General features: G+C 42.8%; 1 protein-coding gene across 1 annotated transcript in view; it reads left to right on the forward strand.

The window, feature by feature from the left end:
* The window catches only part of STK10 (serine/threonine kinase 10), a 2623461-nt gene that overhangs the window by 306169 nt on the left and 2290819 nt on the right, over positions 1-26473 (forward strand). The window contains exon 2 of the mRNA XM_044069104.1: positions 4512-4676. Within this exon, the coding sequence (XP_043925039.1) occupies positions 4512-4676 (165 nt within the window). The remainder of the gene's footprint in view (positions 1-4511; positions 4677-26473) is intronic.

Consider the following 26473-nt stretch of genomic DNA (forward strand, 5'->3'; position numbering starts at 1 on the left):
ACACGTGGCGAGTTTCCCTCCAGGGGCAGAGGAGGGAACAACAACAGATGCCGCCCGAGGGGCAGAGGGGGTCCGCAAAATCTGGGTAGCAGGGAATCTTTTTCTGACAAACCCTTTCAGCACCCCTGAGGGGCTGCCCTGACTGTCCAATTTTGGAGGCAGTCGGGGGAAGATGGTCACTGTACCCAGAAGCCTGGCGACTCCTCACAGAAGACAAATGGGTACAGTCTATCATATCCGAGGGTTACAAAATCCCCTTTGTCCACCCCCCATGCAAACAAACAGGTCCCTTCCAGATGTTCCACCCAGTCTAAGAGAACAAGCAGTACTAGAAATTTCAAAACTGGTAGAAAAAAAGAGCCATCCAGCCAGTCCCAGCAGACCAGCAAGTATCCAGGATTTACTCCAAGTTCTTTTTGGTACCAAAGAAAACGGGACTGGAGACCCATTTTGGATCTCAGCAGGTTAAACAAATCTGTTCAAAGAACGAAGTTCTGGATGGTCACGCTTCAGTCCATTCTACCATTTTTGGGTCCGGACATTTAGATGTGCTCCATAGACCTTCAGGATGCGTACTACCATATCAGAATGAACAGACGCTCCAGGAGGTTTCTCCGCTTCTGGCTGGGAGCCAGTCACTATCAATTCAGAGCCCTGCCCTTTGGTCTCTCCACAGCCCCCAGGGTGTTCACCAAATGCATGGCAGTGGTTACGGCTCACCTGAGATGGCGAGGATTCCAGGTGTTTCCATATCTAGACGACTGGCTCCAAACTGCTTCCACCAGGCATCAGCAAATCTGAGCCAGGGATTATACCATCCAAACTTGCTCCGAGCTAGATATCTCTATAAACTTCGAAAAGTATGCATTGTTGCCTTGTCAATCTATAACCTTTATAGGCGCCATATTAAACACAAAAGAACTGTCGGCAAAACTTCCATTAGAAAGAGTATTAGACATTCGCCGAAATGTTCAAACGTTGCTACAGTGCAAGAGAATTCAGGCCAGATTTGTACTGAAAACCTTGGGTCTCATGGTAGCAGCAATCACATTACTTCCCCTGGCTCGTTTTCACATGCGGATTCTTCAATGGATGCTTTTTACCCAATGGTCTTTTCAACAGCTTCCGATGTCTCACAACATAATAATCACCCAATCATGCAAAGACCACCTTTCTTGGTGGATGGTCTCCCCTCAAGTTTTTCAGGGCAGACCGTTTGTACTTCCTCCTCCTGTTGCCACGGTGACAACGGATGCCTTCCTGAATGGGTGGGGGGGGGGGGCATTTTCAGAGCAGGACTGTCCAGGGCACTTGGCAACCCCTAGAGTACCATTTGCACATAAACGTCTTGGAGATGAGAGCAGTACTTTTAGCGTTGCAGGCTCTTAAGGACTCTCTACCTACCGGGACTATTGCACTTCAGATGGACAATATGTCGGTAGTGTGGTATATCAACAAGCAGGGCGGAACCAGGTCCTATCCCTTATGTCGAGAAGCACTCAGACTCTGGCAGTGGGCGATCTCCTCTCAACGGTTTCTGATAGCAACGCACATCCCCGGGAAGTCCAACGTCATAGCGGACAGGCTAAGCAGAGCAATCCTTATTCCTCATGAGTGGTCTCTCAATCAGTTAGTTGCGGACAAAATTTTCCACAGATGGGGTCAACCTTGCTGTGACCTTTTTGCAACTCCTCTCAACAGCAAGTGCAGTGACTTCTTTACTCTCTTCCCCCTCCCAGGCCATTCCCCCAGAGACACTCTAGTTCACGATTGGCCCCGGGGTCTGCTCTATGCATTCCCTCCTTTTCCCTTAATTCCAAAACTGATTCAGAAAGTGACCGCTTTGGGATCCAGGATGATCCTCCTTGCTCCTTACTGGCCTCGACAAATTTGGTTCTCATTCCTGCATTGTCACCTGCTGGAGCAGCTCTGGAATCTGGACCCAGTGCCAGACCTCTTGATCCATCAGTCGGGCAGGCTGCACCAATCCCTTCACTCTCTCAACCTCACAGCTTGGTTGCTCCACTTCCAACCTTAGCCAGGCTTCCACATATTTCTCAGCCAGTGCGTGAAATCATACTTTCTTTGCACAAACCTTCTACTAGGAAGACTTATGCTAGTAAGTGGAAACGTTTTTCTTTCTGGGCAGAGACTAGAAAGATAGACCCCTTTACAGCCCCTGTCTATAATGTTTTAGATTTTTTGGTGGAACTTTTTCGAGCAGGTTCCTCATCTGCCACCATTAGGGTCCAATTGGCTGCTTTCGCAAATTTTCATGTTAGCCTATCAGAGTCCAGTATCATGTCCCACAAACTTTGCAAGGCCTTTCTTAAAGGGACTATTTTACTTAGACCCCCGGTTAAAGATCCCCCCCCCCGTGGGATTTGAACTTGATATTAACTTCATTGATTCTCCCTCCTTTTGAACCTGCAGCTTCTTGTTCCTTAAAGTTACTCTCCTGGAAGACTCTCTTCTTAGTAGCCATCATCTCGGCCAGAAGAGTATCAGAACTTCAAGCCCTTTGTATTCGTCCTCCATATCTTATTTTTCACAAAGATAGAGTTTCACTCGAGACTAATCCTTCCTTTTTACCCAAAATACCCTCAGAGACAAATTTCAATCAGGCTATTGATCTTCCTGTCTTTTTTCCTAATTATTCAAACAGAGCTGAACAAAAGTTACACTGTTTGGACGTTCACAGGCAGTTACGTTTTTATTTGGATAGGACCAAACAGTCAAGAAAATCAGATCAACTCTTCCTGTCCTATGCTGAGGGGAAGCAGGGCCTGCCATTTTCTAAGGTAACCTTGTCCAGGTGGCTGGCCTCTATTATTACCTTGATCTACCAACCGAGACATAAAGGACTCCCTACAAAACCAAAAGCTCATTCCACCAGAGCATTGGCTACGTCGGTAGCTTTTCAGGCTAGACTTCCAATGGAATCTATTTGTGCTGCAGCCACATGGGCCACTCCTCATACCTTCTTTTCACATTACAAGTTGGATATGGCCTCCAGGAGTCGAGCTGATTTTGGTTCCACTGTGCTCAAGAGTCTGTTTCGATGAGCCACCCAGGGCTAAGGTGCTAGGGACGCTGTCCCATCCAGCAAGAATGAAGGCGAGATAGACAACTTAACATTAAGAAGTTATGTACCTACCATAACCGTTCCATGTTAGTTGTCTTCATCTCGCCTTCTTTCTTGCGTCCCACCCTCCATCCCCCTAGCCTGGTTAGGACCGAGAAGAATCCCTTTTGAGGCCTTCTTCCTATGGTTGACCTTTTTTTCTTATTTTTTTTTTTTTTGTTTAGGTTACGTCTTCCTCTATTTGTAGCACTGTAGGTAAACCTTTGGTGGGAACTAGTGTGTTTTTTCCTTGGTGTTAGCTCTTCCAAACGAGATCTGGATATCTGACGCCTAGCATTGTGGGATAAGGGGAGGCCTCAAGCCGGTAAATAGCTCTCAAGCTTTAGTAAAAGGCCGAGTCAGAGCCGAGGATCGGCTCCGAACCCATCCAGCAAGAAAGAAGGTGAGATGAAGACAACTAACATGGAACGTTATGGTAGGTACATAACTTCTTATTCTGCTGGAAACCTTGAGGATTAAAGGAAGAATTTGTATGAAAATATTGACACAAACAGAAATGTAAAATATTAAATCTGGCTGAATACCTTTGTGCCAGTGTCCAAGGATTTTTCAGACTGACACTATTGCTGTGTACAAGTATATTTAATGCAAAGAAAAACTAGCATCTAAAACCATTGTGGTTTACTTCTATATCATACTTGGTTCTTGTTAATGGCCCCTAAAAAGGTTATGCAGAATGAGATACTTTTTTTTTCCTCTGGTCCACTACAGGCATCAAACACCTTCTTCCAGGGAGCAACACAGTTGCTCAGTGTACAGTGACTACTTGTGTTTTTTTCTTTTGTAAAGGAAAGTATTAAAGCAGGAAATCTTCAACGAAGATGTAGTATGACATCTATGTCCATCTTATACAACACAACTATCATGCTTTCAGCACAGTGACACTGGCAGAATTCAACACAGTTTTATAAGGCATGCTTCTGGCATATATGACTGTTACATGAAAGTCCCTACAAATCCTTAACGGCATTTCTAGAGTAATCCAATTTGAATACTTCCAACATCCCTCAGGATGGTAACTTTGAAAACTTTACTTCCTTTTTTAGAACAGAATTGTTGCATGATAGCTCTGCACATGGAAGACATCTGTCCTTCATGTTCTAGTGAAAACATTTCACAAAATATGTAATGCTACAAATAGCACGCCATTGTTTTCAATATATATTCTTATACGTTCTTGTATAATATGTACATTGTTTTCATTGGGGGCTCAGTCTGGCAGACGGTGTATATGTCAGATCTTTTCTTTCTTTTTCTAAACTAGTTGTTAGACTATCTCCAACCCCCAAGTACTGACTTTTCTGGAACTGTGAACACATCTCATCAGTGTCTTTTTTTTTTTTTTTTTTTTCTCTTCCCACTGTAGGCTAGAAACTTGGAAACTGGAGCTCTGGCTGCTGCAAAAGTTATTGAAACAAAGAACGAGGAAGAGCTGGAGGACTATATTGTGGAGATAGAGATTCTAGCCACATGCAATCACAAGCACATTGTGAAGCTACTGGATGCTTTTTACTTTGAGTGCAAGTTATGGGTAAGAGAACCTTGTTGATGATCTCTGAACATTTAATCATGTGTAGTGTCGAAGTACTTTGCTTGTGTCTAAGTACTTTGCTTAACCTTGCTTTGTCGCCCTTCCTGTTTACTGTGTAGTTAACTGTGTAGAACCGTGAATGTTCGTAACTGTTGGCAGTATATGCTAGAAACTTGCAGTCCAGTGTAGAATCCCTCAAGTTAGCTTGTTTCTGGAATTCTTAAAAAAAGTCGTATTTTCTTCTCAGTGGACTTCTGGAAGTCTGAAGTGTGACTTAACGATATTATTTTGGAGCATAGAGTTTTCATCAGTCTTTGCAGTTGCTTGGCACGTAACAGAAAGGTACTAAACTGCTGGCAGTTCTGGTTATTTAATCTAGAACGCAGCAGAATGCATCTTAAATGAATTGACGGATATTTTGTTGCTCACATCTAGTTTTCCATATGAAAATTACATGCAATGTTTTGTTTTTTTGCATAATTTCCCTTTGCGTCCTTTCTTTGACTGATTTTTAGCGACAGTGTCTGTCCCTTTATTGAATTTTGTATCGCTAATGGCATGCACCTTCTGTTTTGTTTCAGCACAGTGATAGACTTCTGGATATCACATTATGTATTAGCTGCTGTTTCTCACTACATCATGCTTCCTGAATACAGTAGATGTTTTTGGAAAGATGACTAGCTTGGTATAGTCATGCCTTGTCTCGGTGCCATAGTTTGGCTTACATCGTCATACCTATCTCCATTTTAGTTAATATGTCTTTGTAATGTATATTTGTCAGTAGCCAGTAATTTGATATTTCAAGATTTGTTATATAATCAAGGGTAGAATGCATAAGGAGTGATTTGATAAAGAAGTGGTTATGGAAAAAAAGGGTGGGGTGGATGAAAATTTAGGATATGTGATGGGAATTTGAAAAATATTGATGGTTGCCTTTTTAAGGTTTTAAAATGTATGTAAATAATTGGTTTAATTCTTGTGTAAATAAATAAATAAAGCTCCTTTACTTTTTTCTTCTCTCTCACTACATCTGACCTTTGTGTGCTACCACTTCTCTTGTTCACTATTTTACCCTCTTTAGTCTCCCTCGGGTGCAACTTGACCCATGTCTGCTACCAGTGAGGAGGGTGAGGAAGCTGGTGCAGCATCATTTAGCAGCCTGGGAGTGTTCCCTAACTCTCATTAACTTATGGTGGCCTTTTAACTCTTCATTTGATGACCTTGGGTGGTGCATGTGCATTTTTCCAACTAAGCAGTTCACCCCTTATGCAGCATGGAGCTCTCCTAGCTTCAATGCTGTTTTATTGTGATGAGCCTAGGCTGCCTTGTTACCCCCACAATGGGGAAGCTGTCATTGGGCTTTCATGCCCATCTTCCCCCCTGCAGTCCTTCCAGCTCCTGGTCTGTTAAATGAATACTTGTTATCAAGAGAGCAGTAAGGATTTTATCTCTCTGTGCCACTGGGCTGCAATGGCGCCTACTCTTTCCAATCCTTTTCTTGTGGGTTGGCCTTAGGATGGCTACAGGAAAAGTGGGCAAAAGGTGGGGAAAAAAGGTGTGTGAAAGAGGAAGGAATGACAACACTTGTTAGTTACGTGGATAGTTGAAAGGTGTAACACTTAGAAGGACCATTTGGGAATGTGAATATATGTAACAGTGTAAAGTTTAACAATATTAACATTAAAAACTTTGAATGTGAACATTTTTGGTACAACTTTGATAGGGAATTAGCCGTTTGGAATTTGACATAAATTTAAACCAGCATTTCCCCAAATTGCTTCAATTAAAGGTACGTATAGCTCAATTAGAAGGGCTGATAGATTTTTTTCACCTGTTAATCTTCTTGAGAATTTTGATTGCAGTGCATATACTTTTTTTTCTTTAAACATGGCGAATATTGATGCAAATGCATTTATTCTTCCCTTTAGAGACACTGTAAAAATGTAATATTCATTTTACATGTTACAGATTCGTATACACAGTATATAAAATAAGATAGAGACTTGACTAGAGAGAAAGTGTATGCTTACAAAGCGTCATCAGTCTAGACAGGAAATGTATGCTCGCTAAGCTTCATCAGAAAATAGAAATCTGTGCATTCTTACTCTCCTCTAGAAGTTTGATGTAATGGTGATTAATGTAGAATGGTTTCTGAAAGTGTATATGGAACACTCCACTGATGGTGCTAAGTTTTGTGGAGAGTATGAAAATGTGGTGAGGTTTGAAAGAATTGCTCATAATAGGGGAGGGGGTTACAACTTTGATATCTTCAGTCTGGAGATGTGAATAATCAGTTGCCAAATAAAAAGTACTGACTTCCATTTAATGTTTACTCAAGATCCATAAACCAGAAGAGCCCTCCTGGATGACCTGTAGTTATTTATTTATTTATTTTTTTTAAGAAATGGATGGTTTCTCCATAGATGGTGGTAGTGAAAACTGAATATTATGCAAGAAACTTCTTGGATTTCCTGCAAAATGTCTAGTCTTAAGTGTACTAACATGTTTTGGGGAGTAATTGATGATAACAAATGTAAAATAAATAAATAAATCTGATGCTGTCAATTTTTATTCTTCATCAACATATGGGTTCAGATCTCACTCTGCTATTATTCTAACTCGGGCCACCAACAAATTCTGAAGTGCCTTCCCTACCCATAATGCACCACCCCTAACATCCCTCAGATCTCATTTGCCACTTTCGTGACCATAACAAGGGTATGAAAGGACTATCAGTTATTATAGCAAAAATATACTCGTAAGTATAAAAGAGATAGTAAAGCACTACATCCTGGGAAATCCTGTCACCAAAGGCATTGATATCTGCCATCTCTAGTTGGTCAAAGATAACATCTGAACTAATAAATGGTGAGTTTTCTGCCCTTGCTGGAAATGCCTATAAGATTTGTCCAGTCAGCCCAGGCTGGATAACAGTCACCCAATGTAGTCAAAGGCACCATATTGACATATGTTTTTTTCTCCTTTTGTTACCTGTTGTAATTGCTGTTTTGCATAATTAAGTTGAATAAGGATTTCAAATGTGAAAAATGTGGGAGCAGATGTCTTTTCTGATGCCCACTCTTTCGGTGTACTGCTTTGGGTCTGAACATTTAGATTAGGATTGTGATTTTTCATGTGTCTTCAGAGTCTGAACAAAAGAAGAAATGAATTAATATTCAAAAGTTTTATGGCTAACTACTTTTTCCCAGGCCATTGCTGGAGTTTAATTTTCAAAGACAAATTCCAAGGACCCTTCAAAAGGTCCAGGTATACAATTTCTTTGGCTTCAACTTCCTGAACCAAAAAGAAAAAAAAATTATGATTTCATATCCATCCACCTTAGATCAGATGTCTTTGAGGTCTCATAGGTTCATAGGTAGGTACTAGGCTATCGGCCCTGGGGCCTATACAAGCCCAGCCAAAAAGGTACCCTGGCTTTTGCCACCCAAGAAAATTATTTTCCTGTGCCACTGTCGAGCAGAGCCACAGAGGTGATCCCCGGGGTGAATTTCCTATTTTCCATCCAATCATCAAGATTTTTCTTGAAGAGTGCTAATGAGGAGCTTTGTTTGATGTAGATAGGTAGTTTATTCCAGAGTATGAGAAGTCTCTGGGACAGGAATCTATCCCTCCGGCATGTTCTCTTTAATGTGGTGACAAGGTTTAGGTCCCTAGAGCGTGCAGCTCTGAGGGATTGGGATTTCTTTAAGTGGAGCATGTCCAACAGCTCTGGGTTTGACATAGCTTTGTATGTTAGGCAGAGATCACCTCTGAGTAGGCAATATGCGTCGGAGTAAAGCTGGGGATTTTTGAGATGGTCTGTGTAGGGCATCTGTTTGAGGCCGATAATCTTCTTTGTGAGGTATTTCTGCTGCCTTTCCAGTTGTTGTAGATGTCTTGTGAGGTACATTCCAAAAGGGGCATTGTACTCTATAATGGGTCTAATGAGTGATGAGTAGAGGGAAACAATGACCTCTTTTTTTCTGGATGAGAAACCTTTTGTGATGAGGTGTGCCACTTAGAAGGATTTCCTGACTACTGTGGCAATGTGATTATCAAAGGAGAGACTACTGTCCACCTGTGTCCCAAGGTCTCTTATCACACTTTCAGTGTTAAGTATACAACCGCCTATGTTGTATAGTTCATGGGTAAAGAGTTTTTACCAAAGGGGATGACTATGCACTTTTTGGCATTGAGCTTGAGGCCATGGCTTTGACACCAGGCATCTGTCTCAGTGAGGCCCTTTTGTAGGATGTCCACATTGTTAGGAGTTTCGATTATGGCTCCTAGTTTGCAGTCATCTGCAAACTTCGTTAGCCAAAGACCTTCTGTGTTAGCCTGTACTTCAGAGAAGTAGATGCCAAACAGGAGATTACCCAGGACTGAACCCTGTGGTACTCCACTTGTCACTGGTCTGAAGTCGGATTTGGAGTCTGCTACTTTCACAGTGTGGGTTCTGTCAGTGAGCCAGTTGGCAACCCATCTTGTGACATAGGGATTTATACCTAGTTTAGTGAGTTTATCTATAATTCCAGAGTGGGGGATGGTGTCAAAAGCCTTGGCAAGATCTAGATAGGTTGTGTGAACCACCTTACCCTTGTCTACGGCTTTGGTGACTGCTTCAAAGAAGTCTGTCAGGTTTAGGAGACATGATCTGCCTTTTACAAACCCGAACTGGGTGGGATCCAGAGTTTGGAGATTACCAATATCTTTGTTTATAAGTTCCATGATGATACGTTCCATGGCCTTGCAGACCAGGCTCGTCAGGCTAATGGAGCGGTAGTTCCTGGGGTCCGTGGTGGCTCCCCCCTTGTGGAGTGGGATAACCATTGCTGTGCGCCATTCAGCAGGCGCAAAGCCTGAGGTGAGACTATGATTGAACATGGTACTTAGGTGGGGTGCCAGTTTGTTCTGTAGTTCATGTAGAACGTAGCCTGGGGTGTTGTCTGGTCCCATGGATGCTGTGTTCTTGGCTTTGGAGAGTGCGGTTTTTACCTGTGCAGCTGTGATTACAGGAGCTTTGCATTCTTCCTGTATAGAGATGGGCTCTTTAGGGGGTGAGAGGGGGGTAAAGTTAGCACTGAACCTATCTGCCAGGATGTTGGCAATATCAGTTGGGTCTGTAAATTTAGTGCCAATGTGCTGTAACTCAAAGCAGATCTGAGTGTTGCCATTGAGATTCTTGACATAGCTATAGAATGATTTGTAGTTGTCTTTAGAATCAGTGGCGATTTTCTTTCCATAACTAGCTTTGGAGGATTTTATCAGGGATTGCAGCTTCTTACTGGGGCTGACCAGGGAGCTCCTCCACTCGTGGGATTTTACTCTCTCTTTTGCAAGAGTTTCTTCCTTCTGTTGTATGGTTTGTTTATGGCAGGGGACCACCAGATTGGCTTCCTTTTTTTTGGAGATAGCATCTTGGTTCTGTTTGGGATAGCATGATCCATGCACTCATGTAAGTGCTTATAAAGTGCAATTGTGTAGGATTCAGTAGTCGTAACTGTATTGTCCATCTGCATGGGTGTCATGAAGTTCACCACTTCTGTCTTAAGAAGCATAAAGTTGGCTTTGGAGAAATGTTTTACCATGGTTTCCTTAATGGGGGTAGAGGCAAGATGTGGATATCTAGGGTAATTAGCTTATGGTCGGAGCGGACCAATGAGGCGTTAACTTCAGGTGTGGAACACCGGTTACTCATATTGGTAATGACTAAATCCAGGATATTGTTGCCCCTGGTGGGGGTGTGGATAAGTTGATCCAGGGCATTGGAGTTTATGAATTTCAGAAAGCGTTGAGCAAAGGAGTTGGTACATGAGTAGTTTTCCCAGTTAATGGTGGGGTAGTTGAAATTGCCCATTATTAGGGTGTTTGGTTGAACCCTAATATTTTCCAGTACATCAAGAAAAAAGGACTGGGAATCCTGGGGCATGGTGGGTGATCTGTAGCAAGCTACAATTTGGATTGCAGTTTTGCCCAGAGTTAGTTGCACTTGGATAACCTCGGCTGCATTATGCTGAGCAGCTAGCCTGGAAGTGTGGATATCCTTAATGAATATGGACGCACCTCCGCCTTTGGTGTTCCGGTCCAGATTACATAGCCGAAAAGTGTGGTATGAGTTATAGCCTGGTAGTGCAGGGGTGCTCTCTGGAGCCTTGAACCAGGTCTCAGTCACTGCATAGATGTCGATGTTCTCCATTTTAAGGAGTGCCTCGAGTGAGTGCATTTTGAGATTTAGACTTCTAGCATTGAGTAGCATCACCCTCAGTTTTTGCTTGCCTGTTCCTGTTACGGTGGTGAATTTGTCATTTGAACCTTGCCTAAAAAGGCACTGTAGGGGGTGGCAAGAACCTTAGCCAGTATCCGGAATCCCAGGGGTGACAGGTGCAGGCCATCTCTGGCAAAGCATCATGGTCTGTCGACCATGTCATCCCAGGCAGACAGATACTGGATCCCTTTAGAATGGCACCAGAAGCTTAGCCAATTGTTGAATTCAATCATTTTGTCTTTGTACTGCGGCATCATTCTGGGTGATGGCAGAATGCTACTCAGGGCTAGGGTCATACCTGCCTGGGCTACAAGATCAGAGCTCTTCCATGTCTCTCTTCATGTAGTCCAGGGAGGTACTTCTCAGGTCATTCACACCAACATGGACAATGACAGAGTCATATTTGTACTTGTTGTGAAGTGGAGTGACCTGAGTGCATGGGTTATGTGGCGGATCCTGGCACACGACAGGCAGCTGACAGTAACCTTCTCCTTGTCTAGCCTGGTGAGTGGGACATCAGTGTGCCTGACTATAGAGTCGCCTATGACTAGTGTGTTGGGTATGTTGTTTTGCCTTATTGGCTGTGGTTGAGTGGCACACTGAGTCTGCGGGCTATGTGTCATTTGGGTTGTGTTGGGGGGTGGAGGTTGCTTGCATTTCTGCTTTGGAGGTCTCTGTTGCTTGAGCAGATTATTATTGAGAGTCTCCGTGAATGTTTTTTTGCTTCTATGTGTGGATTTTGGTGGTGTAGATTTAGTGAGACTTATGTGATGAGTGTGGTGTGGTGCAAGTGTTTACCTTCTCCTCTTGACTATCAAGTTCAGTCTTGATTGGAGAGAGCTTTACCTCCAGTTTGGCTAGATAAGTGCATCTCTCACAGGTTGTAGTATTGGGTGGTAGGAGGAGAGGGTTGTCTGTGTACATGAGGCAATTTCTACATTGCCCCAAGATGCCCAGATTCATCGGATAGACAGGAGAGAACACTGCCTCTGGATCCTAGGTCCTTCTCAGATCTGACAGAGGATTGACTGCTACCATTGAATCCTAAGCCTTCGGATCCAATGGATGGACATTTTTAACTACAGAGAACTTTAAATTTCAAATCCAAAGCTCCTAGGGCTTCCTTAGGAACCCAAGTTCTCTTCGGATCTAACAGGTTTGGCTGTTACCTCTTCATTGGATCCTAAGCCTTCGGATTTAACAAACACAAGTCTTATTCCAGAGAAATTGAAAGATTTCAGATCCAAGCTTTAGAAAAAAAAGCCTTTACAGCCTCCTTCAGATCCTAAGTGCTTGGATCTGATGGACTGCATTTTTATCAGGATAAACCTGTTAAGAAGAAGCAGAAGACTAAGCATTCCACCGTTCCTTCCACCCCTCCATTGATCTGATATGCCTTTTTGCAGGGTATCATTAATGTCATGATGGCTTTGAGGCCTTTAACTTTGGGTTCCACTATTCCCTTTCCTGCTTTCTCCTTGTCCCCAGTGTTGGCATGTGGGTCTCTGGTGTTTCCTTCTGTGCAGGCTGCTGATTATCCGATTCCTAATTGAGACTCTGAAGAATTTTCTTTGGATGAAGATTCCTTGGCATACTACACCCAGATTCTTTCTCTGGAATATGCCTTTCCAGAGGAGGAATCTAATGGGGGGAGATCCCCCTATGGAAGAGCTTTCCTTTGGGGAAACTTAATAAGATGAGGGAATTCTTTAAATGGGATTCTTCTCGAATTTCTGAGGAGAAAAAAAAATACTGACCTTCTCCAGTTGGAAGCCCCCTGCTCCCTTAGCAGTTCCAAAAGTCCTTCCAGCTTTCTTAGATGCCTTTGCTTCATCCTCTAAAACCCCAGATTCCCAGGCCCTGGCCCCTAAAAGACCTAACAGATTTTATAAGGTCCCTGATGACGGTAAGTTTCTTTTTAAATGTTCTTCTGCTGACTCTGCTGTGGTCTCCATTACTTCTGACAAATCTTCTCGCATGTCACTTTCTGCAAAGCTGATTCCTTCTGACAAAAAAGCAAGATTTTGGAAAGGTTGGGGCAGAATGTCTATACCTCTTCCACCTTGGCAATTAGAGCTATTAATTACCAGACATTTTGTCCGATTCCTCCCAGGTAGCAAGACATTCCATCAAATGTAGTTATTATGTTGTGGTGGCATCTTCCAGGGCAGCAGCTACTGCATTTGTACTCAGAAGGCATTCTTGGTTATGTCTTCAGTCACTTCGTGATGACAAAGGCCAAATTGCTTAATGCTCCTTTGAATAACTCTGCCCTTTTTGGCATAGCAGCTGCAGAACTTTTTAAATCTTTTAAATAAAAGGGTAAGGTGCTCCAGGATTTGAAACACTTGTTTGTTTCCCCAGTCCCTAAATTCCATAGAAATTTCACTGCCAAATCTTCTTTTGTCAGAAGACCTACTCGCTCCTCCACTTCTGTTTTATCTGGAAATAAGCGGACAAAGTCTTCCAGGAGACCACCACAGTCAAAGTCTGTTGCTTCTGCCCCTACTCCTCAACAGCCCATTTAGCCCAGACCAAGTATTTCTTCCAAGTCATACTCCTTTATCTCTTCACCTCTCTTTCTTTCCCTTTCAGGCTGGATGGAAATCACTCGGGACTCCCTGGGTCATTTCCATCATCCAAAATGGATACTTCTTGACTTGGAAGACTCTTCCACCCTTCCAGGGGTACCTCGGCCTCCTTCCAGCCTACTTCATCTGTTCTTCTGTTGCTTGCTCAGCTGTCAGACCAAGTGACCATTCAGGCTGTTCCTCTAGACCAACAGGGAAAGGGGTTTTACTACAGGATGTTTCTTGTGCCAAGAAAAGATGGTCCTTTGAGGCCTATCCTAGACTTCTCCCTCTTAAACACCTTCCTAGTGGTGCCTTCTTTCCGGATGCTATCTCTGCAATTTCTTCTTCCCCTGGTCCCTCCTCAATCCTTCCTAGCCTCTCTGGATCTCAAGGATACCTATCTGCATATCCCTGTCCATCCTCAGTTCAGGAGGTTCTTGCACTTCTCTGTGGGTTCTTTGCACTTTCATTTTTCTGCCTTGCCTTTTGGTCTTTCCATGGCTCCAAGGGTATTCACAAAGTGCCCGGCCCCAGCCATTGCCTACCTAAGGGTGAAAGGGCTTCAGGTTTACCCTTACTTGGATGACTTGCTTTTCCTTGCCAGCAGCTCAGATCTATTAAAGCAACACCTTGCCCTAGCTATTTTCTTTCTGCAGAGTCTAGGATTTTCAGTAAATTTCAAAATATCCAGTCTAATCCCTGTTCAGGATCTCATTTTCTTGGGTTTGTCGGGACGCAGGTTCCTAACAGACTTGATGATGGTTTTCCTTCCTTCAGAAAAAGTCCTCTGTCTAAGGGGTTGCATGGAGTCCCTTCTGTCTCTTCCTTCCATCATGGCTTCCACAGTCCCCATGCTGCCTTTTGCAAAATTACACACGAGGGAGTTCCGGTAGTTTCTAAAGACCATTTGGTCCAAGCATGGTCATACTTTAAATGTCTTTATTCCTCCTCTTCCCTGCCTGATGCAGAGTTGATTTGGTGGATGCAGCAGCAATTCAGTCAGAACCCTGTCCTTCCACTTCCAAGTACCCCAACCAGCTCAGCAGCTCATAACAGACACCTCAGACTTCAGTTGGGGAGCAACTTTTGCTTCCAGGAAGGTACAGGGCCTTTGGTCTCCCTCTCAGCAAAGGGAGCACATCAACATCAGAGAGATGAGGGTTCTGATTCTGGCCTTGCTGACTTTTCATCCTTTATTCTTGCCAGAACCACTTAGGAGTCTTACAAACAATACCACTGTCCTTTGGTACATAATCTGATTTATCCTAGAAAGTAGGGTGTCCACCAAGAATCACTTTTAAGAGGGGCCCTAATTTGAAAAATCTGTTGGAGTCCAAAATAATTAGGAAACCTAAACATCAGGGCATGTTTAAATGTGAAACATGTAGGTTCTGTAAGCATATAGAAGTGACAGCATCCTTTAGTATCAACAACATGGTGTATAAGATATGGAATAAATTTAATTGTAATTCTAAATTTGTTGTTTATCCTGCTAAATGTCAACAGTGCCCAGCCTACTATAATGGCAAAATGGAGCGTGGGTTCCGTGAGCGTATCTATGAACATCAGTATGCCGTTAGTAAAGGGAAGCTGGATGCTGCATTAGCAAAGCATATATCAATAGAAACTAACCATACATTCAAATACTTGGCGATAGACCAAGTATCATGTGATGCCAGAGGGGGACCTGAGGGGTTGAAGCTGGAAGAACTTGAACTGCTCTGGCAGATTAAATTAAATGCATATAAGTACCCTGACCTGAACGAATCATGCTCCATTAAGTGCATTTTAAATCTAAAAAGTCTGGTCAGGTAAAATCTAACGAGTCAATATAATTTCATCCGTCATGTTTTGGACAGGGCATGGTCCTTGCATGAAGGTAATTAAATATAATAAAACAAAATATTTAAATAATTCACAACAAAGGATAGTGAATTTTAGGCGTCTGTAGGCTGTATAAAAAAGGAAAAATGTGATAGCTTCACCTTATCAAGTAAGGTATAGTGATGGATATGAAACTTTCAGTGTTATTAAAGTAGCTTAGATCAAGATTGTGCCTTTATTTCAGATAGGAAGTTAACGTAGGGTTTATTTTTTTATTTATTTTGACATTTCAGTTTGCTTTAACGTATTCAGTCTATGTAACATGGTTTTTGTACGTTGGAATATTTTTATATCCTTTTTATGTGTCAATTCAGAGCCTGTATTGAGTTCCAATAACATCCCCTGTATGGTTGTATCATTGTAAGATGAACGTGTCAGGCAGGTTAGCTAAGAATGAAGGGTCCTATTTTATTTAATGGGACAAGTCCCTTTTATGGGCTTGTATTTTGTAAGTGCAAGGTTCTTTGATATATAAAAGGTGTTGTATCAGACCTTTAGGTTTTGTTAACACTAAGCACATTTAGTGCACTAGGGTGACTGATAAACATTTACTTAGTTTTTATGAATGAAGCTTGTTAGGCGGGGCTTGATGATGGATGCAATTAATAATGATCAGCCTTTTTGGTATATAGTTTTTAATACTATGTGACTTAGATCAGTATTTAAATGTGTTTTTAATAATCCTTCATCTGAAGAAGTTCATGTTTTATCCGAACGAAAAGCATGAATTACAAATAAGCAGCTTAACAGTAAAAGTATTTACTCGCAGCTTCTTTCTTTCTCCACCTTCACATAATCTTTGACTGTGGGCTCTGTTCCGAACCTCGGAACCGACTCTGCCATTTATTTACACTTGTGTCTTCCACACTCTGAAGCTAAGCTTTACCCATAATGCTCCTCTCAAAATTACCTCCGTTCTCGTTTGCCACTTCATGGATCAGACGCGTACCACCACTGTCAACCTTTCGCTTATAGTTTGTTTATCCTGCTTTTTTTTTCTTTTGCATAAGTCTCCCTTTAATTTCTAGTGGTTTTTTTTTTATACCTGCTCCTCGTTATCTTTGTGTGTGTGTGTGTGTGTGTGTGTGTGTGTGTGTGTGTGTGTGTGTGTGTGTGTGTGTGTGTGTGTGTGTTGATCTATTTGGTATTATGGCTGACAAGTCAGAATCTCCGGCCAAATCCTCTAAGGACACATCAGGGTTTAAAAGGTGTCAAAAATGTGAAAGAAAAATGCCCAATTCGGACGGGCATATCCTTTGTGTTTAATTGCTTAGGAAAACTTCATCTACAAGAGAACTGTTCAATATGCCATGGTTTTTCCACCAGGATGCTCACCGAATGGAAAAACGTTAATGCTTAAATGTCTGCTTAAAATTGATTTTGATAAAGCCATTTCTGGATCCAAAACTGAAGCCAGTTCATCATCTTCCTCATCCTCCTCTTCTAAGAAATGACTTTCAGCTCACAGTACCTCGGAACCACCAAAGAAGGTTTCTAAAAACCTTTGGTGTCGAAGAGTTCCATGGCACCGAATGGCAAAAAAGATTTGACACCAACCAAAACTTCAGAGTCTACCTCAAGTACCTCAGCACTGAGAGACACTTCATTACCAGAGCAGTCTGAGCTAATTTTTGTTACGAGATCCAAATATTCTCTATCTGTTGATCCTTTCAAAGATAGACCACTGAGCCCCTTTGTCGATCCAAGAATCCCTAGATCTTCTTTGACTGCTTCAGTTTGGTCCACTAATAGTCTCTCTGAAGCAGACATGAGACTGGTGAATCGGCTCCTGTTGGGGCGAGGGGATTGTCTTTGGTTCTTTGCTAAGCTGGCATCAGAACTGACACTACTGCGACACTGTCCATTCCTCCTCCTCCAACTCCGACTGAGTCATTGGAGCCCTCCATTATTACATTCCCGGCATTGACTGTCTCTGTTCTGGTAGCAACGTCTTACCAATATGGGGGACCAATGCAACTTTATTATGCAATGCTTCGTTACTGTTTAACCAATATCTGGAGGTGTGTTTATTTTTAATGAATATTAATGCACCACTTCCTTTAGTTTTCACACCGTCCGAGCCTTAGCCAATAGCTGAAATCTCAGGGGAGACGGATGAAGACCAGCTCTAGAAAAGTATCAAGGTCTGTTGATCATGTCATCCCAGGCTAACAGATACCAGACCCCCTTAGAATGACACCAGAAACTAAGACAATTATTGAAGTGAATCATTTTCTGTTTGTATTGAGTCATTATCCTAGGTGAAGGTAAAATGCTGCTTAAGGCTAGGGACATAACTGCCTGAGACGCACTGAGAGCTCAGTCGTGTCTTTCTTCATATAGTCCAGAGAGGTACATCTCAAGTTGTTCACACCAACATGGACTATGACAGGGTCATAACAGTACCTGTTGTTGAGAGACTTGAGTGCATACGTGATATGGCGGATGCTGGCACCTAATCGCTGATAGACTAGTACATAGTGTGGCAACTGCAGCTTAATGTCATAGCAAAGCCATCCACTGTATAGTGAGAGAGAACCATTTTCAGTTACTTCTTGAGATGGTAAGGAGATGACAAATGTTATGAAAGAGAGAGAGTCCATGCCTTCTTTAGGTGTAGGAGTGAAAATGCAGCAGTGAGCACTTTCAGTGTACTCCATTGCTCTGGAAAGGGGCTGGAATTTTTGAGAAGAAAGCTGTACTATTATATAGATCTTGCTTCTTTCTTCCAACCACAGGGTACTATTTTGCACTATTCTGGAAGCCTGAACTACATCTCATTAAGGACTTGCATCTGGGATGAGAGGTAGTGTAGAGAAAATGATGTAGAGAAAATGACTGAAATGGTACTAGATGTTCTTCTTGTTTCACCGTTGCATCACATTTGGGTTATCTGCTTGCAGTAGCCCTCAGTTGGCCTGAGTATCAAAGTCTTGGGTCCTGCATTGGTTGCTGTCCCATCTTTCATGACGTCAGGTATTCAGAGGTATAAAGCATGCAGCCGACGCCATTACATCAGTCTTTCTTGCCGTGCAGTGCCCGAAGCAGAAGCAGTTCGCAAGTGCCGGTCGACCAGCTCCTGAAATTTTTGTTTTTGAGTTTCAGATCCGAAGTCTTTAAGCCAAGTACCCCGTTAAGGATCCTTTTTCTTGCTCTAAACCAATGTCAGTAAAAGTTAACAATTGTATTTCTTGTGGAAAGCAAATACCTCATAAAGATTTTCATTCGTGCTTAGGCCTAGACCACGAAGTACCTCTGTCGGTTTTGTGCCTTATTCAAACATCGTACTGTTAGTTGTCGGTTCATTTGCTTATCCATATATTTTGGTACTCAGTTCAATTATCCAGAAATGGCTTCAGTAAGCCACCCGACTACCGACATTCTTAAAAAACGCAAAGATAAAGACAGAGACAGACCGCATAGGTCCAAAGCTGCCGACGATGCTTCTCCTAAGCTAGTCACCAGTTTGCTGGTACTCAGTGAGGTGCTTTCGCAGTCGCTGATGCCCGCTACTGAGACCCATTCGGAGTCCGGTATGCCATGAGATGCTTCTTAGATTGTGGAACCTGCAGATGTCTCTACCTTGGATGGGTCCGGAGCTGCTGTGCAGGCACCGACTTCTGAGGGTGTATTCAGGCCTACTGACTTGCATATTAAACCAATGCCATCTTCTTCTTCAAGGCCAAAAACTCGATCCATGCCTAGAAAACTGACACCCAGACCGCATGGTCAGGCCCCTATGCCTAAAAAACAAATGATAAGAATGGCTGAAGACTTTATTACTCTAATCAGGGGAAGCCACCCTTCCCCCTCTAAGAGACCTAGGACTGATTTTCCTTATGATTCTTCTGATCAGGATTCTGAAATTTCTGTTTTCTCTGATGACCAGGATTTGCCCTCCTCTGCCTATGAGGATTCTGATGCAGAGGACTCCATTCCCCCTGCTTCCCCTCCAGAGGATTTCTCTTTTGGTGAAACCTTGCATACTCTTAGGGAGCATTTCCACTGGGAAAGCCAGGATTACTCTGACTCCAAAAAGAGGCTTACAGAATTCTTACTCCTGCCTCAACACAGGCCTTTAGCTATCCCTCCTGTACTGGACCTTGTAGATGATGCCTTCTCGGAATCTAGCCTGGCCCCTGACACTTTACCTCCTGCTGTCAGAAAACCTGATGGGTATTGCATGGTACCTGACTCTCGCAAGTTACTCTTTAAAAATCCTACTGTGGATCCTGAGACCAGGGATCCAAGGGCAGTAAGGCTGCTACTGCCAAAAATCCTACCCCGTCTGATAGAGATTCCAGTGCGCTGGATAGATGTGGTAAGAAGGTATACACTTCTGCAACTTTGGCCATTAGGACCTTAAACTGCCAGTTTCATATGTTAAAGTATCAGCAGCATATTATTGGATTGCTTAAACAGAAAATGATGTTGAGTCCTGACTTTGCTGAAAATAAAGAATTACAAGATTTAATGCATTCTGCTGAACAAGTTGGAACACATACTTTGCAATGTGGTTTTGATTCATTTGAGGCATCTTGCAGGGGTGCTGTCACTGGGTCTGTACTTAGAAGGCATGCTTGTCTTAAGGAGCAATCTTTGCCAGATCATGTTAAAGCTAAATTACTGGATGCTCCCTTAAACCAAGACCGCCTGTTTGGCAACAAAGCAGAAGAAGTTCTTAAAAAGATGGAGGAAAAACCTAAATCTATGCAAACAGTTAAAGATTTCCTGCAAGTACAGCCTCCCAGATTTAGTAGGCATTGGCCCTCTAAGAATTGGTCCTTTCCTTCCTCTTTCAGGCCTTCTCAGTCCAAACCCAGAACCAGCAGAACACCCAGGCTTCAGTCCCAAGGTACTCACAGGCCAAAACAGTGGTGGGTTCCCACTTCCAAAGCAGGGAGTAGCAAGACTCCCCTATGGTAAACTGTCTCAGTGACTTAACTTTAAAACCTTCCAAGCCCTGCTCAATTGACTGTTCCTTTAGGGGGAAAAATTGCCCTGCATGCAAAAAATTGGGAACTCATTACCCAGGACAAATGAGTTTTAAATATAGTTTCCCAAGGATACAGATTCCACTTCCACTCCTTACCAACCCCAAACGGTTGGCCAGACCTACTCCCAAATCAGTGGGCAGAGGCTGAAAAGCAAGTTCTCTCTCTTTTAAGCATCAGGGCTATTCAACCAGTCCCAGAAGAAGAATGGGGGCAAGGTTTCTACTCAAGACTTTTCCTGGTACCCAGAAAAGACAATTTCTGTCTTATGCCTGGACCTGTCTATCCTAAACACATTTTTGGTAATCCCAAAATGCAAGATGCTAACTCATCATTTGCTTCCCATGCTAGGCAAAGATGCCTGCTTGGCAACACTGGATTTAAAGGAAGCCTACCTGCACATTCCAATAAGGGAATCTTGCAGAAGATACATACACTTCAGAGCAGGCTACATGCACTATCAGTTCTCTGCACTGCCCTTTGGCTTATCTACTTCACCCAGGGTATTCACAAAGTGCCTAGCTCCAGTCATTACATTTTGCAGGCAAAGAAATATTCAAATATACCCATACCTGGACGATTGTCTAATTCAGGCAGAAAGCCAGGACATACTATTAAATCATCTGGCATTTGTAAAGAAATTGCTAACTTCTCTGGGGTACACCATAAATGAAAAGAAATCGCATCTTGTACCCTGCCAACAAATTGTATTCCTGGGAGCAAGCTTGAATACAACTTCCCAGATGGCCTACCTCACGCCAGAGAAACAAGTTCATTTTACAGCCTACTTCAAACTACTGGCCACAAGGACCCAGTTATCTGCAAAGAAAATACTGCAAGCCCTGGGGTTTATGGCCTCTTGCATTCTACTAATTCCATATGCAAGACTGCATATGTGGAAACTACAATGGTATCTAAAAAGCCTATAGTGTCAGCATTCTCAGAATCTAGAATCAATGATTCCTATCATAAGTTGTCTACAGATAGTTCCTTTGGTGGGCAGAGGCCTGCCACCAAAACAAGGGACTGCCATTCACTCTACTCCCTGCCGCCCAAACCCTAACAACAGACGCATCAGACTATGCATGGGGGGCTCATTTGGCAGGGTGGTGCATTCAGAGCAAGTGGAACCCAAGTCTAATGCACCTCCATATCAATCAAAAAGAAATGTTAGCTGTACAGAATGCTCAGCCTTCAAGGACCACATTCTTCCAGGACAATTATTGGTAAAGATGGACAACACCACTGTTATGTGGTACATAAACAAGCAGGGGGGAACCCACTCATACCGTCTCTGCAGACTAGCCATGGCTCTGTGGAACACCGCCTTGAGCTACCAAGTGCACCTACAGGCTCAGTTCCTGCCAGGAAAGCTAAATACACTGGCAGACAACCTAAGCAGAAGTCTCATGGACCCACATGAGTGGAAACTGGAACCAAAGATATTCAACATGTTGAGAAACAAATGGGAGAGCCCAGAGATGGACCTGTTTGCCTCCCCCCAGAACTACCAGTTGGACAAATTCTGCACAAATACTCCCCACAAACAAGCTTGGAAAGTGCCCTGCTGTCCCAGAAGGAGGGCCAGATTCTGCACCCACAGCTTCAAACCCTGAACCTTGCAGCCTGGCTTAATTACCTGATCTCTCCGTTACCATCCCTCAGTAAGCAAGTGATGGATGTCATTCTGGAGGCAAGGAAGCCTTGTACTAGAAAATCCTATGCTGAAAAATGGAAAAGATTCTGTTCCTGGAGCCAAAATCAGGGGATGGGCACAGCAGCGCTCAATTTACCTCAGATTCTTCAATACTTAACTGAGATGCTTCACAAGAGCCTTTCCTTTTCCTCCATAAAAATTCATGCCTCTGCCATTTCAGCTAATTACAATACAGAACCACCCCTCTTCTCTCATCCACTGCTGAAGCAATTCCTCAGAGGGGCCAAAAACTTAAGGCAACCCAGGAGAGCCTGTACTCCAGCCTGGAACCTTACCTTTGTATTGGAAAAGCTCACTCTACCTCCCTTTGAGTCAGCTGCAAATGCAGAGTTGAAATTCCTTTCTTGGAAAACAGCCTTCCTTTTAGCCATCACTTCAGCAAGAAGGGTGTCTGAATTACAGGCCCTCATGGCAGTGGAGCCTTTCATCATCTTTCATGCGGACAGGGTGTCCCTCAGGACCAATCCCTCCTTCATGCCCAAGGTGGTATCCACTGTTGCCCTTAATCAGTCCATTCATTTGCCAACCTTCTTTTCTAATCCACAAAACAAAGAATGAATACTGCACTCCTTGGATGTGCACAGACAACTTAGATTTTACTTGGACAGGACTAAACCTCTCAGGAAATCTGAACAGCTGCTGGTTGCATTTGCTGCAAGGGCAGAGGGGAAGGCAATTTCAAAGCAAACCATTTCTAAGTGGATAGGCCATTGCATTCATTTCTGCTATAAGCACCATGGAAAACCTACCCTACAGGGGATAAGACCACATTCAACCAGGGCTGCATCTATCTCTGCAGCCTTTCTCAGAGGTGTCCCTACCAAGGACATCCTAGAAGCTGCTACCTGGAGTTCTGTACATTCCATCACCAAGCATTACCACTTGCCAATTTTTTCTAAATCCAGAGCTGGCTTTGCCACTGCAGTCTTACAGGGCCTTATAGCTGGTCCTAATGCTATCTAATTACCTCCTTCCATCCTTAGCTTTGGGAATCTACCCAAACGTGATGACTTCAACAGTGAAACACAAAGAAAATAGTACAGTTGTGTACACTTACCATAAATGTAGATGTTAGTGTATTCACTGTTGCAGTCCTGGTTACCCTTCCTCCAGCCACCTGACTTCTATTGACTATACCTCTATTCTTGTTTACTATGCTTAAAGCTTTTTGGTGTATTTGCTTTTTTGTTGGAGGTGTAACCTTGTATATAATTGCTTCCCATTATGGGGCACCTGATATCTGGGGCAAGAAAAACTGAAGTAATGGCATCGGCTGCATGCTTTATATCCCTGACTACCTGACGTCATGGAAGATGAGACAGCAACCGACACAGGACCCAAGACTTTGATAATCAGGCCGACTGAGGGCTACTGCAAGCAGATAACCCAAAGGTGATGACTGCAACAGCGAATACACTTCTAGCATCTACATTTATGGTAAGTGTACACAACTGTACTTTCTGTAACAGGGAAACTGTCAGAAGAAGTTAGTCTGTTCCATAAAATAGTGCAGAAAATGTAGAGCGAGAGGGAGGGTGGGCTATGGCACAGTGAAGACTTCTTTTATTTTTTGTTTATCTTTTGACCAGGTTAATCCCACTGTAGCTTCTCTTCAGGAGAGACCCAATGTGATATTTCTACTACCAGGGGAAATTTGGCCCGGACATCAGGAACTTTCCCCTCTGTTTTCAGTAGGTGCCATGGAATCTTTTACATCCACTTGATCTACAATTAACTCCAGCAGATAAGACCTCGGTTTAACATCTCATCCAAAGGATTATCAAATGTGTACAAAACCATGAAAAGGGGTGTCTCATAACCATTACATTTCCACTGCATTTAACAGCAGCAGGTCTGCTGTGTACAGTCACTAAAGTATTCCTCATCTGCAAGATCAGACTCTTATTTACAGCTCTTCATCACATTCTGTCCCATGGAGTGATAGAACCAGTTTTTCCTTCGCAGGTGGTGAAAAAGGTTTTTATTCAAGGATGTGTTATTGCCGAAGAAAGAAAATGCTTGGAAACCAGTTCTGGATCAATCTTTCTTAAACTTGTTTGTGATGGTGCCCAAGTTCAAAATTATGTCATTTCACAATCTAATCTGTTGTTCCTCATTCAAGTTTTTTGGTAACACTAGATTGAAAAGATGCTTCTCGGCACATCCTTATTCATCTAGACTTTAAGCGTTTCTTAAGGTTGTGTGTGTCTGGATCACATTATAATTTTTCTGCCTTACCCTGTGGACTATCCACAGGACAAACAGTGTTAAGAAAGTGTGTAGCTCGAGGTATAGCTGATTGCAGGCTATTGGGTGTCCACTTTTTTTTTTTTTTTTTTTTTTATTTAGACAACTAGCTTATCTTTGTAGAGTCTTTTTCAAAGTGTCAGGAATCTCTTGTTTCCAAGAGAACATTCAAATGTTTTTTTTTTTGACTCCATCACACAGGATTGCGTTCCTGAGTGTCAGCTAGACACCTTAGTTCAAAGAGTGTTTTTTCCTCAGAAAAATATAGATCTGTATCTAGAGTTATTTCTAAGGTTTTGCACTCTGACTTCGATCAGAGTGAGAGAAAACCTCAGGATTTTGGGTCACTTTGCATCTATAATTCTTAGGGTACCCTTGCTAAGATGCTACATGAGGAGAATACAATGGTATCTGACATCTCTCTTGTCTCAGCACCAGCATCCCCAGTGCTGAGCTTGTCAGAAAGAGAAATCAGTTGCTGGAGATGGTAAATATCCTTAATTTGGGGTCTCCCCTTCTGCTTCCCTGTTCCAAAGCAGTCAGTCACCACAGATGCCTTGAACTTTGCTTGGGAAGTAGTTTCAGGAGTTATAAAATATGCAAGATATGTGGGACACGAAGGACAGATGCAAGCATGTAAATATAACAGATACTTGCTTTGATCAAGGTACTCAACTCTGAATCATCTTTGGTCCTGGGTCCTCTTCAGGTTGTTTCAGACAATACCACAGTCATGTGATGCATCAACAACCCTCACCCAATACAGCTTCACAGCACAGTCACAATCCACAGGTATCCTGCATTCTGTCAGAGCAAAGTTGTGTGACAGACAAGCTAAGCAGGACAAGGACAGACCCTCAAGAATGGAAATTAGATGAGGGTGTCTTCTAAGAGTTGATTATTTGTCTTTTCTCTGAACAATCAGCTGGCAATATTCTGCTCCAGGACTCCAGCAGGAAAGCTTGGAAGACAGATGACTTTTTTTTGCCTTGGACAGGAATGTTCTTTTATGCTTTTCTACCCATTCCACTGATGTCCAGGATACTTCAGAAGATTCAGAAGGAATTCCCTCCAGGTCATTGTGGTGACTCCCTTCTGGCCCAGGCAACAGTGGTCCTCCTATCTTTTGGAAATCGCCAGGGCAATTACCACTTCTACATAGAATGGATCTGTTCACAAAAGATCAGGGCTGTTTGATAGACCCCATCCCCAATCAACTTCAGCCACCTGCCTTGATGATAGGATCTTAATTCCCATTAGACACCTGTTTACTGTGGATGTGCAGCAGGTATTAATGGAGGAAAGAAGGTCTGCTGCTATAAAATCATTTATTAGAAAACGGAAAAAAGATTTTTTAATTGATGCCAAAAACATAACCAACTAGTCCTGAATGGGTACTGTTCTCAGGTTTAACAATATTTGGATGAGTTACTATCCTACAAGTATGACCTTTCTTGTTTCTCTTGTCATTGTTCATTTATCAGCCATTTCAGCTTGTCTGCCCATGGAGCCTGCTCTTTTGATGCATTCTTACATCAAAATGTTTTTCAAAGGGCCTCCAGGAAAATCAGTTGCCCCTCCTTGGAATCTTAATTTAGTGTTAAAAAAAACACTTGCTCCATTTGAACCAGCTAACCTGGCTGTTTGAGGTTCTTCACCTGGAAGACAATTCTACTGATTGCTCTGACACCTCCAAGAACAGTATCTGAGTTGCAAGCTCTTATGGTGAGTCAACCCTATCTCATTTTCCACACAGAGAGGGTTTCTTTGAGAACTAGACCTTTTACACCTAAAGTGCTGTCCAAGTTTACATTAAGCCAAATTGTCCATCTCACTGTTTTCTTTCCTGAAGCTGAAAATGAGGGAGACAAGATATTGCATATGTTGGATGTCCACAGACAGCTTTGCTACTATCTTGACAGAACTAATTCTTTCAGATCTTAGAATCACTTGATAATTTCTTATGGAAGCAAGATGTATCCAAGCAAACTATTTCCAAATGGTTGTCTAAGGCAATTTACCTTTTGTTGTACTCACCACAGCAAAACTATTCCAGGAAGGGTCAAGCTCTGCTTTACCAGGACCTTGGCTGCAGCAGCTTGGTCCTCTGTACAAAG

This window comes from Protopterus annectens, chromosome 4.part0 (genome assembly GCF_019279795.1).
Source record: "Protopterus annectens isolate FY-2018-M chromosome 4.part0, PAN1.0, whole genome shotgun sequence".
Classification (NCBI taxonomy): Eukaryota; Metazoa; Chordata; order Ceratodontiformes; family Protopteridae; genus Protopterus; species Protopterus annectens.